The 17939-nt window shown below is 37.2% G+C and overlaps 1 protein-coding gene across 1 annotated transcript in view; it reads left to right on the top strand.

Annotated features, from left to right (window-relative positions):
• Nucleotides 1-17939, top strand: part of MYOM1 (myomesin 1) — a 153333-nt gene that overhangs the window by 52184 nt on the left and 83210 nt on the right. Inside the window, exons 9-11 of the mRNA XM_090285768.1 lie at nt 2140-2304; nt 4675-4836; nt 16316-16457. Coding sequence (XP_090141894.1) covers nt 2140-2304; nt 4675-4836; nt 16316-16457 — 469 coding nt within the window. The remainder of the gene's footprint in view (nt 1-2139; nt 2305-4674; nt 4837-16315; nt 16458-17939) is intronic.

Raw genomic sequence — 17939 nt, 5'->3', positions numbered from 1 at the left:
GATGAAAAAGCAGATTAGAGAGATTAAATAATGGGACAAGAATATATATAGTGACAGAGTAGGGATTTATAACCTGGTCTTTCTAATTTTAAACCATATTCTAAACATTTTCTGTAAAAGACTAGATTGTGGGCCATGCAGTTTCTGTCACAACTACTCAGCTTTGCCATTGTAACGCAAAAGTAGCCACAGACAGTAGGTAAATGAACAAACATGGCTGTGTTCCAATAAAACCTTATTTATAAACACTGAAATTTTAATTTCCTATCACTTTTCACATGTCACAAAATCTCATCCTTCTTTTTATTTTTTTCAACCATTAAAATATTAAAACCATTCTTAATGTTACAAAATAGGAAGCAGTCTAGCTTTAGCTCACAGATTTGCCAACCCCTAAACCTCAGGCCTACTGCAACCCTTACCTTTGCTCCCCAAGGCATCTTTGGAACTGGCCCTGCTTCCTAATGAGGAAGGTCTGATCAAGTTGTTTTGCTTTTTGATTTCAGTGGGACATCATCATATAGAAGTGGGACAGATAAAACATGCTTCAAAGAGAAGTTATTTCCCTATTGTGTTGCCTGGAAATACACAAATTCAAGACATCATGTATTGGTTGACAGCACAAATTCTTGAGATGTCCTGACAGCATAAATCTTGGCTCTGTGGGGTGAATGTGAACAGTTATTTAGTCTCCCTATATTGCTGTTCCCTCATCTATAAAATAGATAGTAATGGCACTTACTTGATATGGTTTTTATGAGGCTTGAGTTAATAGACATTAAACACTTGAAACAATACTTGGCGCAAGCTGAACTCAATAAATGTTAGCTTGCTTTTTCAAATTAATATTAACAAATCGGAGGGAGAGAGAGATGAAGCATGAGAGAAAGGGCCTAAGTTTTAGAGTTGGGCAGGTATGGGTTTCAACTTTAACTTCATATGTGAAACCTTTGAACCCTTGTGATTAGCCATATATTTGTGAACTTCTATATCCCCATCTGAAAAAGAGGAAAAACTAATATCTATGTCATGGCATTTTTGCAAGGATTAGATGATGTCAAATGTAGTGTGTCTGGCATTATAATAATCCATAAATAAATAGTCATTACTTTCTCAAGCCTTTTCTTTGAGAAAAGAAAAAATAAAACATGGGAGAGGTTATGATGCAGGCATTTACACAATCTATAAATAAGACATTTTTAAGAAAAAAATATTTTTTAATTTACAATACTTTAAACCTTTTAGTATTCTCCATTGGCATTTCTTATAATATATTTTTTAATTTAGATTATTAAAGAAACTAAAACAACTAACTGAAAAACTCATTTTTTAGGACTGATATGGCTATTTGTTCCAAAATTACAAGCAGCAGTTTAAATGAACACAGAATCTAAAATTAAAAAGTGCATGTGTATTGAATATATCTCTGCTAACTACTTAAATCTAAGGTAAATGTGATATTAATTTACATTTTAAATAAAGCATTAAACCTGACCTTTAAATTCTATTAATCATATGTAAACTTTTCTGACCAATGAAGCAAGTACTTTCATACATAGAATTTCTGTTTCTCATAATGACATGTGAATACAGTAGTCCTTCTCTATATTGCAGTTCACTTATCGTGGCCTCGCTGTATCACGGGATTTTAAAAATATTATATTTAATTATTTATCACGGATTTTTTGCTGTATTGCGGGATTTTGCGGTACTGTATGTGTACATTGTTAAAGTTACATAGGTTTAAGAGTGTAGAATATAAGAACATAAATAGTGTTTATAAAAGTGTGGAAAAGGTTAATAAGGGAATGGGAAAGGTTAATAAGGGACTGGGAATAGTTTATAAGTGTGTGGAAAAAATTTATAAAGCCTTAAAATATATATAAATACGAAAATAAATGTTAAGGTTCCTACTTCACAGATTTTCACCTATCGCGGGGGGCAGGGTCTAGACTGTAATACCGTGAGAAGTGAAGGAATACTGTATGCTGTGTACTTTTTTGTAAGATTTAGTTTTTGCCCAGATAAACCATTTGGTCGGTGTTTGTTGTGAGTGCTCTCTGCCAGTGCTTATTAAAATGCTTATGTCTCTTTGATGAGAGGAAATAAATTACTGATATTTGTTTTTGTTGTACCCAGCTGCTGTGACCCCTTATGGTTATGCATCCAAGTTTGAGATCCACTTTGATGACAAGTTTGATGTGTCTTTTGGTAGAGAGGGTGAGACACTGAGTCTAGGCTGCCGTGTTGTTATCACTCCTGAAATTAAGCATTTCCAGCCGGAGGTCCAGTGGTACAGAAATGGTGAGTCTTGAAAACAAATTCTCACTTAGGTTCTTTTTCACAGAAGGTCACAGCCTGGGCCTGCCACAGGAGAGCATGGATGTCCATAAACTGCAGATCTGTTTATCAGAGCTGGTGGAAACTAAACATCAGAGGGCATAACCTATTGAAAGTTTTAAAAGTTTTTTACATATATATCAAAATAGCAGAACTTTTATAATATATTTGTGGAAATTATAATTTATCATCAAGTAACATATGGAAAGGATTACAAAAAATGTGATTTTGCTTATGTTACTTAAATAGACATTCATTTTGTAAGTTAATTTTACTTGGCAAAATAAATGAAGTTTATAGTCCAATGAGACTATGGAGCATGTCAGTTGTGCATGGGGGCACCTGGAGCAGTCTGTGACTCTGTGGAGTCCCAAGGCAATGGCTGGAACCTGGACCTGGGCTCAGATTGAAGCCAGCATGGCGGCAGCAGCAGCATCGTTGGTGGACATGTCCCTAGAGGAGGAGAGGGGCAGCATGGGAACTATCAGTGGGAGGCGAGCTTGCCAGGCAATCCCCAGAACTTATTTTTGTGGGATCTCCACAAATATTAGATCCCTGGCCTGAGCACTGTCAGGAAATGCCAGCAATCAGGCAATAATCTTTGTCAGTAAAATATTACAAAATAAATGTATATATATAGACATCGCAATAAAACACATAAGGCAGTTGGTAGGATTCTTCAAAGAGTTTAGAATCTCTAATTACGAAAACTGCCCAACATTACAAAACAGCTATCTATAGGCTTAGAAGTAGAAATTGCGTTTTTTGTTTTTGCTTTTTTTTTTAATTTATTTTTAAGGAGAGGGTAAGAGAGGGAGAAAGAGAGGGAGAGAAACATCGATATGAGCACCCTGACTGGGGACTGAACTCCCAACCTAGACATGTGCCCTGACAGGGAATTGAAACTGTGACTTTCGCTTCGCAGAACACCCACCTAGCTGAGCCACACCAGTCAGGGCAGACATTAAGTCTAAAGATTGTCACATTAAATGTAAAAGAACACTATTTTTACATGAAACTTTGGATAAAGTAGTTATCAACAAGGAAGAAAAATTTAAAAATAATTTTTCCTCCTAATTGAAGAGATAGTGATAGAATAGTGATAGAATGCATAAATAGGTGTTTGAATTAAATACAAACCATGAAGTCATTTTCATTTTCTTGTATGACCTTCACAAATTACAGGACAAGTAAAAGAAAACATTAAAATGCAATTATGTAAATTTGCATTTAAAATTAAATTTAGACTTACATGCAACTGACTTGTATGAGAGTTAAATCTTGATAGAAAAATTGTTTTTTAAGAATAATCAGCTCTAGAGTAGTAAAATTTATATTTTAAAATATTTTATCAGAGAGTTAACCCAATGTTAACTTTAAAATACCACAGCTATATAATACTACTTAATATAAACCTATAGAATACTATAACTAATTAACACTTTTAACAGCTGCAGTAATGGTTGCATCAGCAGAAGGATCCTTCTCAAAATAAAAATTTTCAAATCTCCTTCAGGATCTTATATTTGCAAAATGTGACCGATGTTGCTTTAAATTATATCCATTTAAAATGAAGTTGCCAAAGGCATGAATTGATGACCTAATAACTGAATTTACAGAAAAGCAAGCCAGAAATATTTATTATTAATTAAAATATCACATTAATGTGATATCACAATATTATTTTTGTAAAATCATAGCACCAAAATATTAGTTTCTGCAACTGGTATCATTCCTATTGTATTTTATAAGCAGTAAACTATTTTTAAAGGAAAAAGCCTAATACTTTAGTACTTTTCAATGTACTTTTTTTCTTTTTTAAATTTTTATCTATCCATCTCTTTACTTATTTATTTTTAGAGTGATGGGAAAAGAGAGAGAAAAAAAGGGAGAGAAACATTGTGTATTAGAGATACATCAATAGGTTGCCTCTTACTTGTCCACAACCCAGACAAGTGCCCCGACTGGGAATTGAACCAGTGACCTTTCGGTTTACAGGCCAGCCAGCGCTCAATCCCACCAGCCAGGGTTCAGTGTACTTTTTCTCTGCTTTTTGAACAGGGAAACTTGCAATTTCATTTTGCACTGCAGATTGTGTATCTGGCACTGGTCCCCTCGCTTCTGGTCTAATATTTTTACCAATATAAAGCCCTAGAGACTTCCTCTAGGAGTCAAATAGCTATCAATATAGAAGAAGAGGAATAGACAGAGAGAAGGAGGGAGGGGATGGGGGGAGAGAGAGTGAGAGAGAGAAGAATGGAGGCGAGAGAGAAAGAAGTGTGTAGAGAAAAAAAATCAATTAATTTGCTGACTTCTCCCCTGCATCCCAACCAGGAGCACCTGTTTCTTCATCAAAATGGGTGCAAACACATTGGAGTGGAGATCGCGCAACCCTGATATTTTCTCATCTCAATAAAGAAGACGAAGGCCTCTACACAATCCGTGTAAGAATGGGAGAATATTATGAACAATATAGTTCTTACGTCTTTGTTCGAGGTAAGAATTAACAGAAAACAGAAGACCCAAGAATATTTAAAACAATAAGACCAAATCAATCTATCCACACATGGTTTTTATAATGATAAAGAAGCCATTTGAAAATTCTTGCAAATTACACAGCATAGGTATATTAACTTCCAGACTGGATGTAAAAAATTTAACACTGAAGGCACCAATCCAAAGGTGACTGGTTTCTAAATTGGGTTACTGTCACTAATGGCAGCACCTTCCTCGTCTTCAATGAGCCTATAATGTACTTTGAGCAGAGATGTTAAATCCTTTATGAAAAGCTGTCTTAGTTTATGGAAGCTGCAACCAAAAAAAAAAAAAATTGTGTGTTATTTGGAAACTTACTTTTTTTTAAAAAGTATATTTTATTGATTATGTTGTTACAGTAGTCCTATTTTTTTCCCTTTGCTCCCCTCTGCCCAGTACTCCCCTTCTCTCCAGCAATTTCACCCCCCTGAGTTCATGTCCATGGGTCATGCATATAAGTTCTTTGGCTTCACCCTTTCCTATACTATTCTTAACTTCCCCCTGTCTATTTTGTACCAACCAATTATGCTTCTTAATCCCTGCACCATTTCCCCATTTCTCCCCTTTCCCCCTCACAGCTGATAACCCTCCAGATGATCCCCATACCTATCATTCTGCTCCTATTCTGGTTTGCTTAGTTGGATTTTGTTTTTATTTTTTAGATTCAGTTGTTGATAGTTGTGAGTTTGTTATCATTTTAATGTTCATAGTTTTGATCTTTGTTTTCTTAAATAAGTTCCTTTAACATTTCATATAATAATGAATTGGTGATGATAAACTCCTTTAGCTTGACCTTTTCTGGGAAGCACTTTATCTGCCCTTCCATTCTAAATAATAGCTTTGCTGGATAGAGTAGTCTTGGTTGTAGATCCTTGATTTTCATCACTTTGAATACTTCTTGCAAGTCCCTTCTTGCCTGCAAAGTTTCTTTTGAGAAATCAGCTGCTGGACTTATAGGCACCCCTTTGTAGGTAGCTCTCTTCTTTTTTCTTGCTGCTTTTAAGATCCTCTCTTTATCTTTAACCATTGGCATTTTAATGATGATGTGTCTTGGTGTGGTCCTCTTTGGATCTAGCTTGTTTGGGACTCTCTGTGCTTCTTGGACTTGTATGTCTATTTCCTTTGCCACATTTGAGGAGTTCTCCTTCATTATTTTTTCACATCAGTTTTCAATTTCTTGCTCTTCCTCTTGTCCTGGAACCTCTATGATTCAGATGTTGACACATTTAAAGTTGTCCCAGAGGTTCCTAAGCCTCTCCTCAATTTTTCAATTCTTGTTTCCTCATTCTGTACTGGTTGACTGTTTTTTCTTCTTTATGTTCCAAATCATTGACTTGAACCCCAGTTTCCTTCCCTTCACCATTGGTTTTGTGTGGATTATCTTTTGTTTCATTTAGCATAGCCTTTACTTCTTCCCTTATACATTTGCCATGCTCAAGCATATCTGTCAAGCCTGTGAGCACCTTTGTCACCAGTGTTTTGAACTCTGCATCTGTAAAGTTGGCTATCTCCTCATCTGTTAGGTTGGCTATCTCCTTGTCGCTTAGTTCTCCCACTGGAACCTTGATCCTTTCCCTCTTTTGGGCCATACTTCTCTGTCTCCTCATTTTGACAGGCTCCTGTGTTTGTTTGCCTCTGTGTCTTAGGTAAACTGTTGCTCCTGTTATGTTGTAAGGAGTGAAGCCTTAGGTATTCGTCAGTATAGAGTGACCCATTTTACCACGTTGTGGCGTTGTGTGTGTGGGAGGGGTCTGAGAGGGAAAAATGCCGCTTGCTCAGCACTCATCCCTTTTCGAGGCACTTCTCCCACCTCCATATGGGACTGGTGCCTCTCTAGCTGTTGCCCTGGCTGTCATTCCCAGAATCAGTGGGTATGCAGATATTCTAGGACTGTGGGGACCCTTTAAACAAGCAGACTCTGCTGAGAGACCAGCAGTTTCTTCCTCTGCCCCATCTCCCACTGGTTTGCATAGTCAGAAGCAATGATGCTTGATTTTCTGCTGGAACCATGGTCTGAGGCTGGGAACGCTCCTCAGGTGTCCCTCCCAACTTTTTAAAATGTGTGACTGTGTTTTCTGCTGGCCTGCTGCTGCTGCCGCATCTGCTGCCACCACCACACTACGTCCTCTCTGCCCCAGCTTCACCCCTTCTACCTGTCTGGATGAGTATTTCTTCTTTATATCTTTGTCTGTTGGACTTCCATGCAACTCGATTTCCCGAAACTTCTGGTTATCTCTAGTTTTGAGATAGTTATATTCCTTCTTAGTTGTGGAGGGAGACTCATCATGTCTGTCTACACCTCCATCTTGGCCAGAAGTCCGGGAACTTACTCTTTAATATATATTCTGAGGAGCAAATTTATTATTTGATTTCACAGCTTTTTTATAGCTTTAGCTTTGATGAACTAGGAAACAAAGTGCTAAAACTTAAGTCATAGGACACACTATAATCATTGATTTTCAAGAGTTTTTCTTTTTTCATCAGTGTCTTGAATGGATCAAATATGTACAAGTGTGAATGTTACTTCTACATGAAGTCCTAGCACATTGGGAAGACCATTAACACCTCCAGGCTACAATGGCAGTGTTCTGTGTTCTTTCATGTGATGGTCAGCCAAGTGTGGCCACAGCAGGAGTCAGAGGAGAGGCTCAGGAAAACAGAATGCTTCATATTCATAAATTGTTGAGAGATGAGGGGCAGCATACCATGCAGGGCCCCATGCATTGATTTTTTTGGGACAAAAGGGGCATCAGTTAGGGGAAAGCCTAGACCATGGTCTTTACAGCAGTTTCTGTGGGAAAGGCAAGACAGAGCAATGCAGTTTAGGACTGACTAGTGTGAATAATTTTGGTGGACTCTAAACTATAGTGGTCCCTAGTTGTCTGGTACCTGGCCCTGGGATGCTTAAGCCAGAAGAATATTTCTCTCTGGGGTGTGAGGGCCAAACCTAGGAAATATGCTCTGGATGTGTTCGTTTGCAAATCAAAGACATGCCAGGCTGAGCCCTTTGCTATCCAAGAATTGGCTAGTTGAGGGTAGCAGGGACTGGGGGGCAGGCAATCGCTCTCCAGTCAGAAAGGTTTGTTAGATGTCAAAAAACCTTAATAGGCAGAAAATAGAAATATAAACAGTACAGGTAAGCTTGCTAATTGTTTAGACTTGCAAATCCAGGGGAGTGGTCCAGATGGTTATATTCAATGTAGTTATTCAGAGTCCCAGATCCCATCTACATTGTTCTTACATTGTCCCCTATGGTACTGTCCCATGTTCCGATTATGGACTATAGAAAGGGGAGAAAGGAAGTGGAGGGGGTTATGCAGAGATGCATACATCACCCTGCATGTGAACACTTAGCCACATGCACACATCTCACAGTGAAGAAAGCTAGGGAATCTAGTCTCTAGTTGGGCAGCCATGTTTCCTGCTAAAGCTCAGTAGTTCAAGTACAAAAAGGAAGCAGGAAGAATGGATACTGAGAACAGTTAGCAATCAGTCTATACAACACCAGTAATGAACAAGAATAAATGATCATTGAATTCTGCCACTGACCAGCAGCTGACAAAGATACATAAATAACACATAAATGTGTTAGATTTTCTCCCACATGAAAGCATTATGGGAAAAATCAGATATCACCAGGGCGAAGAAAGAAGCTAGCCTTCTGAGTAAACTGCAGTGAAAGCAGTCGCACTGGAAATTATCAGCAAGTTTCTTTTAGCCAAACCACCTGCATAAACCTGACTAAATGAGGACTGAATAAGCAAATTCTTTGCCTCTATTCTCGATTATCTTACCTGAACCAGAGAGTATCCTTGGTGACTCCAAAATACTTAGTTATGCCTTGGTGGTTTCTCTGCGGACTTTCTGGGCACCCTGACATAGTTCAGAGTTTCCTCAACATTTCTCAATGCCCACACTCAAAACTGTGCTCTCTGTCAGGTTGAGGCCAGACTTCAGATAACTAACTGTAGACAGGTGGAAGGGATTAAAATTTAAATGTATACTTAAGCCAGTTTTCAAATCCATAAAACAAGGAAATGGAAGGCTATAAAATTTATCAGATGTTAATATGAGAGAATTGAAAAGGTAAATGAAAGAAACAAAATTGAAAAGACAACTTCAACAATTGTATTGGGAATGTAACACCTTTTAGAAAAAGATTTCCCATATTAAGTTTATTTTAAATGATATAGTTTAGATTTTTTAAAAAATCTTTATTGAGGTATAATTTACATATTACAAGATTTACCCTTCTCAAACTACCCCAAAAAATCCAAGAAGAGGGAAAACTCCCAAACACTTTCTATGAAGTCAGTATTACCCTAATGCCAAAACCAGGTCAAAACACAATAAAGAAAGAAAACTACAGGCCAATATCACTGATGAACATAGATGCTAAAATCCTCAACAAAATATTGGAGATCCAGATCCAGCAACACATTAGAAAGATCATACACCATGATCAAGAGGGATTAATCCCAGGGATGCAAGGATGGTTTAATATTTGCAAATCAATAAATGTAATGCACCACATAAACAAAATGAAATACAAAAACCACATGATCATATCCATAGATGCTGAAAAAGCATTTGATAAAGTACAACACCCATTTATGATGAAAACTCTCAGCAAAATGGGAATAGAGGGAGCATACCTCAACATAATAAAGGCTATATATGAGAAACCTGAAGCCAACATCATACTCAATGGGGAAAAACTGAGAGCATTCCCCCTGAGATCAGGAACAAGACAAGGATGTCCACTCTCTCCACTCCTATTCAACATAGTGTTGGAGGTTCTAGCCACAGCAATCAGACAAGAAAAAGAAATAAAAGACATCCAAATTGAAAAAGAGGAAGTAAAATTGTCATTATTTGCAGACAACATGATAATGTACATAGAAAACCCTACTGACTCCACTAATAAACTACTCAACATAATAAGTGAATTTGGCAAAATAGCAGGGTACAAAGTTAATATTCAGAAATTGAAGGCATTTCTGTACACCAGCAATAAAATGTCAGAGATAGAAACAAACAAACAAAAATCCCATTTACTATAGCAACAAGAAAAATAAAGTACCTAGGAATAAACTTAACCAAAGAAATAAAAGACCTGTACGCAGAAAACCATGTATCTCTGAAGAAAGAAATTAAGGAAGATACAAGTAAATGGAAGCAAATTCCATGTTCATGGATAGGAAGAATCAACATTATTAAAATGTCCATACTATACAAAACGATTTACAGATTCAACGCAACCCCTATTAAAATACCAGTGACATATTTCACAGACCTAGAACAAATACTTCAAAAATTTATATGGAACCAAAAAAGACCCCGAATAGCCACAGCAATCTTGAGACAGAAGAACACAGTAGGAGGAATCACAATACCTGACATCAAACAATACTACAAAGCCACTGTGATCAAAACAGTCTGGTACTGGCATAAGAACAGACATGTAGATCAATGGAACAGAATAGAGAGCCCAGAAATAAACACAGATCATTATAGCCAACTAATATTTGACAAAGGCGGAAGGAGCACAAAATGGAGTGAGAAGAGCCTCTTCAACAAATGGTGCTGGGAGAACTGGACAGAGATGTGCAAAAAAATGAAACTAGACCACCAACTTACACCACACACCAGAATAAGCTCAAGATGGATAAAAGATTTAAATGTAAGCCGTGACACCATAAAAGTCCTAGAGGAAAACATAGGCAGGAAAATTTCAGATATCCCATGTAGCAATATTTTCACAGATACATCTCCTAAGGCAAGGGAAATAAAGGAAAGAATAAACAAATGGGACTACATCAAACTAAAGAGTTTCTGCTCAACAAAAGAAAACATCAGCAAGATGAAAAGGGAACCAAACATATGGGAAAACATATTTGCCAATGATACCTCAGACAAGGGATTGATCTCTAAAATATATAAAGAACTTATACATCTCAACCAAGAAGACAAACAGCCCAATTAAAAAATGGACAAAGGACCTGAACAAACACTTTCCCAAGGAGGATACAAAGAGGGTCCATAAGCATATGAAAAAATGCTTAACATCACTAGCCATCAGAGAGATGCAAATAAAAACCACAATGAGATACCACTTTATACCAGTCAGAATGGTCATTATCAACAAATCAACTTACAACAAGTGCTGTCGAGGATATGGAGAAATGGGAACCCCAGTGCACTGTTGGTGGGAATGTAGGCTGGTGCAGCCACTATGGAAAACAGTATGGAATTTCCTCAAAAAACAAAAAATGGAACTGTCTTTTGAACTAGCGATTCCACTGCTAGGACTATAGCCGAAGAATCCTGAAACCCCAATTCAAAAGAACCTATGCACCCCTATGTTCATAGCAGTGCTGTTTACAATAGCCAAGTGCTGGAAACAGCATAAGCGCCCATCTGTAGATGAGTGGATTAAAAAACTGTGGTACATTTACACAATGGAATACTATGCAGCAGAAAGAAAGAAGGAACTCCTACCGTTTGCAACAACATGAATGGAACTAGAGAGAATTATGCTTAGCAAAATAAGCCAGGCAATGAAAGAAAAATACCATATGATATCACCTATTACAGGAAACTAATGAACAACACAAACAAATGAACAAAACTGAACAAGGAACAGAAAAACAGTTAGCAGGGGTTGGAGGGAACGAGAGGGGGTGAATAGGGGAAGGGTCTAGTAAAGGAACTAGTATAAATAATCCATGGACATGGACAACGAGGTGGGGAATGACTGTGGGAGAAGGAGTAGGCTGGGTTGGGGGGAGAAACGGGGGAAAAATGGGACAACTCTAATAGAAAAACAATAAAATTAAATTAAAAAAAAATTAACCATGTTAAGTGTGTTACTGAGCAAAGTGGGGTTTGATCATGTGGTGCTTTAGTGTAAAACCCAACAATTAGTGTTGAGGAAAACAGGTCTCTATTTACAATATTCCAACCTGGGTAGGACTGTGAGCACCCCTGCTCAGAGCACAGGACCCATCACTTCCCTTGCTCCCCAAAAGGCTATAAGCCAAAATCATGCCCTGAAGTTCCCCATTCCTTATCTGTCAGCTCTCTGCTTCAGGATTTGATGTATGATGTCATCAGCCTCCATATAATAGTTCAGGAAAGCGTGTGCCGTGTTGCACTGGATCATGATGAAGTCCAGGAAAGAACACACATTTTAAAAGTGTCTTTGGTGGCTTCTGAGTCAGCTGGAGTAGGCACAATCAAAGCAGCAGACTAGGCCGCCCAGACCTCTCCTTCTTTCAGACTGCATGGCTCCCTCTATGTCCTTTCAAATAGCATGGCTCTTCCCTACCTGCTTTCAAACAGTGTGGTTCTCCTTCAACTCAATGGCTGCTGCCTTATTTTATTTATTTATTTATTTATTTTGATTTATTTATTGTTTTTCTATTACTGTTGTCCCACTTTCCCCTTCATTACTCTCCCCCCCAACCCAGCCCACCCTTTCTCCCAGTCAATCCACACCTCTAAACCCTTCCCCTACTTAATCACCTTCTCTCCCTCCTCCCCTCCCCACTGGTAACTGTTAGTCTGTTCCTTGTTTACATGCCTTTGATTCAGTTTTGCTCATTTGTTTGTGCCGCCCTATTTTTAAATTCCTGACCATGGCCTGTGATGCAGTGGGTATGTTAACCAGTTCTGGCCATTAGCAGAACCTTACACAGGCCCCTAAGCTCTTTTGTCACCATTCTACAGTCAAAACCTCTCCCACCTCCTTGGCACCTTGGAAGGCCACGACCATTTGCATAACTAAGACACTAACTATCAGCCATAGATATGCAAAGGTATCTGTCAGGGAAAATGACTGTGCTCCACTGAGTCCCATCCCCCATTCCCCAAACCACAGGCTGTGGGGAATTTTTGGGTACCCCTGTTACAAGTGGACAATGCTTTTCAGAATATTTATGGAGTTGTATAACCATAATCCAGTTTTAGAACATTTCTATCACTGAAGAGATTTCTCATCTCCACTCTGGCCCCTAGGCAACTACTAATCTGCTTTCTTTCTCTATAGATTGGTCTTTTCTGGATGTTTCTGGATATTATATTGGATTGGCCTTTTCTGTACATTTCTGGATATAACGTGATCATTTACATCTATCTTCTTTCCTTGAGTATATATTTGGAGGTTCTTTGTGTTAGTAGTTTGTTCCTTTTTGTTGTTGACTAGTATTGCACTCAATGGCTGTACCTCATTTTGTCTATCCACTCACCAGCTAATGGACAATTTCCACTCTGGCTCTTATGAATAAGGCTGCTATGAACATTTGCATTTATATTCATGAGTCTAGGTTTTCATTTCTCTTGGGTAGATAGATACTTATGAGTGGAATTGCTGGTCATGAGTTAAGTTTATGTTAAACCCTTTAAGAACTGCCAATGTGTTTTAAATAATATTTTTTGTGTTTTTTAAAACTTTGTATTGAGCTGCATGAAGCCATTTCAGTGCATTTTTTAGAGCTCTGGTATTTTTGCTCCTTAAAAAATAACTCTGGACCAGAATGATCAGTATATAAAGCACCACATGTCTATACAAACACATTCTAAGCTGTACTCATTTGGCCAGGATTTTATTAGTTACATAGATAATGTGGTTTTTTTGTGAAAAAAGAAAGATAATATAAATAAGCAAAAAAGGAAAAGAAAAGCCATCCATAAGTTTACCATCCAGAGATATCCAGTGTTATCATTTTATTACATATTCTTCTGGACTTTTATATGTGGGGTGGGCAAAAGTAGATTTACAGTTGTGAGTACACGAAACACAGAGTTTATGACTATATTATTTATTATTGACTGTATTATTTTCCATATGAACAACTATAAATCTAATTTGCCCCATCCCTGTATTATTTTCTTACCATCTCCCAGAGAGAGAGTTAGGAAGAAAGAGATAATAATATGATAAAGGATGGGATAGAAATGTCATGAAAAAAAGAATTACAAATGGCAAATAAATATATGAAAAAATTTTCACTAGTAATTAAAATAATTTAAATTAAAATAATATGATGTGTTAATCTACCATATTGAAAAGATTTAAAATATTTTTTAAATTCTCCAAAATAAAGGAATGGAAGGACCAGCATTCCTTTTGCTCAACTTTTCTCAGGGTGCTTTGCCACTATGTATTACAGGCACATTTTCAACAATTCTAGTTCTAGGAACTTGAGTGGACAAAGCTGGGAAAAAAAAAAAAAGTATTGGAAAACAACTGGAAGAAATCTAGATATTCACCAATCAGAGTTGTAAAATAAAGTATAATTAATGGCTCCTTATAAACATACTTACATTTATTGATATAGAAAAATATCAAGAAAAATCAGTTTACATGAAACTGTATAGTCCCATCCCATTCTTATTTCAAAAATAATCACTTTTTAGTTATAAATATAGAAAAAATCTAGAAAAATATAGGCCAATATCTTAGTGGTAGTAATCTCTGAGTTATGAAATTTAAAAGAGATTTTCATGTATTTTTAAATTATATATTTTACAAGCATACAGTACTTTTATAATACAAATAAACATTAGAATTATTTACATTTTGAAAAAAGTTATTACTAGCCTGTGTCAGAGGTCAAAATACAAAGAGTAGCAGGATAATCTTTGACCTAGTTAATCAAACCTACAAAAAGTTTGGTTATTTGGAGGGTTGGGAGAAGGAAGGGCAGAGGCTAAGGAAAGGATTGTGACTGACTGGATGCTGTGGGCCAGACCCTCCACAGCTGCTGGGAGCCAAGGGCACAAGTGTGAAGTAATGTAACACAGTATTTGGATTTGGCTTCCAGCAGCTGCTCAACAGAAGTTGTTTTTGAAAAACTGTCAAGCTCACCCCACAAATGGTATAGTATAAGTAATTTTATAAAAATGCTGAAAAATGACTCCCTAAATGCCAGCAGTTGCCCAGCTGTTAAATACAATGGATGTTCAGTGAACTAAATTCTACTCTATCAACTCAGGATTTGCTGGTTGTTATGTTGTGGGCCTCTAGGAAGAGGACATGGCTCGAGGTTGCCAGCTGTCCCCCTCACAGTCGAGAGGCTTTCCATGAGTACTTTATCCCTGTTTACCTCAGCACATCTACCTTTATTTCTCCTCTGCCCTAGTTTCACCACCAGCAGGCCCTCTCCCTCATCCATTGCTCTCAGAGCCTGGAAGAAAAAATATTTCTCCCCACCAAAATGCTCACTCCCTATTGTGTGGCCTGCAAGCATTCTGCATTAAGTTTTAGGCACCAGTTAGTTATGCTCTCTTATAGCAGTTATACAGGTAACATTTACCTAGAGATGCTTTTATGCAGGTTTCATGGGGCAAGAAACAGAATGTTCAAAACCAAAGTGACTTGAGCTATTTACAAGTAATGTGAACCTATTAAATTAAGAGGCAGACAAATATTTCTGCCATGTTATCACATGCTTTAGTAATTCATAAGACTCACACGGGTGTAGCTGATAGGAAAAGGAAGTGTGTATTCAGTCAACAAGAATGGTTTCCCTCGGCTAAGTGGCTCCTACATGTCTCAGCCTCCTCTTCCACTAATTCCAGTTATGAAAGGGTTGACCAGATGTCACAAGAAATTGGCAACTGTGAACTCCCTCCCTCAGGGACTCTGTGTCCTGTCTTAATCATTCTCAATTAAAAGGCTACTAGTAGTTATTTTTACTCTCTTTACTTTCCTAAAAACATCCCTGATTCACCAGTCTAGCTGTGCCTGAGACACACTGCTGAGGGGACCCCACTGTCACAGGATCTCATTTCATAAATACTCACTGTCCTGTTTCTTATACAATCCTGGACTTTTATTAAATTCAGATAAGCCAAGCTTAAATGTGGCTATTACATCAGAGTTCCTTTCATAAATATTTCAGTTTGGAAACAAACATTTGATTAAAATGAATGTTTTCTTTTCTCTTCCTAAAGGTAGTGCCCTGCATAGGGATAGGCAAAGCTTCATGTTCTTATTCCTTGGGGATGCATCCAGCAGGTGACAGAAGGGGCTGTTTGTTCCCCTTTGGAGCCATTCATAGTTTCTGAGTAACATTACACAATAAATATCTTAAGAACAGACTTCCTGGCACAACTTACATTAGACTTTTCTGATAACAGTCCTTAACAGCTACATATTTATTTCCTTTTAGAACATTTGGGCAAGCAAGGGCCATGAGGCAAAGATCATGGGCTCTTTTCAGAGCCCTTTTTAACATAACGTTCTTTGTACTGATGGTGAAAAGCACACATTGTTATGCAGATAAGCAAATTACAAGACTGAAGTTTGCTCTATTAGGACCAAAGATGTAGTCTCTGTGGCGGTGAGCTAAGAAATGTGTGCACTGAGAACCCAACCTGGGGACTGACAGGGCACATCCCAGAGGGCTAATGGGATCCTTCCATATCTCCACAGATGGTGATGCAGAGATTGAAGGAGCCCCTGCCTCTCCCTTGGATGTGGTGTGCGTGGATGCCAACAAAGATTATATCATCATCTCTTGGAAACAGCCAGCTGTGGATGGAGGGAGTCCTATTCTGGGATATTTTATTGATAAGTTAGTACTTAGTCTAACTTCAGTTAGAATGCTGTGGCCATAGAAATGAATGCTTGATTTCTCCTACTGTTTCTAGGTGAAATATTTTCTTTTCTGGTCTCCTCTTCCACTTTTCTCTCCCTCTCTCTCCCTCTCTCTCTCTCATATATAAAGGTGAATATACATATATGTTTATATGTGTGAGTGGATATAGACAAATATATATATATATATATATAGATATACCTAAATTCCAAAGAGAATCTTTGAATTTGACAACCAGCACAAGTCACTAATTTGGCAAGAAAACTATGGATTTCTAGACCCAATAGAAGCCACTTTGGAAATAAAATAACTGGTATGCAATCTATTTAATGTCCATATTCCTAGTATGTCAGCAATTTAGGAATATCATGTAAAGAATAATACTACTTTAGCCCTGGCTGATTGCTTATTTGGTTGGAGTGTCGTCCCATACACCGACAGGTTGTGGGTTTAATCCCCCGTTAGGGTACATATCTAGGTTGCAGGTTCTATCCTCTCTCTGGGTGTGTGTGGGAGGCAATGGATCAATATTTCTCTTTCAGATCAATGTCTCTCTCTCTCTCTCAAATCAATAAGCATGCCCTCAGGTGGCGATTAAAAAAATAACAATACTTTACAAATACTAACAAAATCTTATTTACGTTACAGAAAGTGATTTCAAGTTAAAAAAAGAAACAACAAATATCAACATCAATAGTATTTAATAATGTTCTAGCTGCAAATTCTTACTGTTTACATTCTCCAAAACTTAGAGACTCTATAATTTATGATAACTGGGTCTACACTATCCACTAACTTTAGGCAATGTAGACAAAAATTTTATACTATCAACCTAAATACATTATTGTTTGACTTAGTTTCTATTTAAATAGTTGCTCCAATTCTTTCTATTTTCTGAGTAATAAATCTGATTGTAGAAACCACTAGGAATAGATAATTCGGCTACTATGATACAATGGCATTGTACCAAGGTATATTAAACTTAATATTTATAGCAGTACATAAATATATGTCTGTTGGGCTCAATACCATCTGGAGAAATATTTATAATAAGTTGTGTATTATTTAATTGTATACTAAATGTGTCTACATTATTTTATGTTTTAGTAATGATGAACTGTAAAGTTTTGGATAGGTTCTTTTTCATCCTTACAATTTCTGCCTTATTGTCTCTCACAAATTTCTAAGGGATTTGCAATCTTTGATCAATGAAAGACAAGAAACAATGAGTATAGTTTGTTTTTCTATTGACTTAGTCAAAATAAAAATAACCATATTATGACTAATATGTATTAATCATTTGCCACCTGAATGGCTCTGTTCTAAACACTTCTCATAATATTGACCATTCGCCCATTACCATCCTTTGAAAGATAGGTGCTGTTATTTAAAAGTAGGAAATGAATAGCTGACCCAAGGTCATATGCTAATGAGGAAACACACAGTCACATAGTATAA

Source organism: Furipterus horrens, unplaced genomic scaffold (assembly GCF_987537825.1).
Source record: "Furipterus horrens unplaced genomic scaffold, mFurHor1.1.pri manual_scaffold_8, whole genome shotgun sequence".
Classification (NCBI taxonomy): domain Eukaryota; kingdom Metazoa; phylum Chordata; class Mammalia; order Chiroptera; family Furipteridae; genus Furipterus; species Furipterus horrens.
The sequence above is the reverse complement of the archived record's forward strand: the minus strand, read 5'-3'. Positions and strand labels throughout refer to the sequence as shown.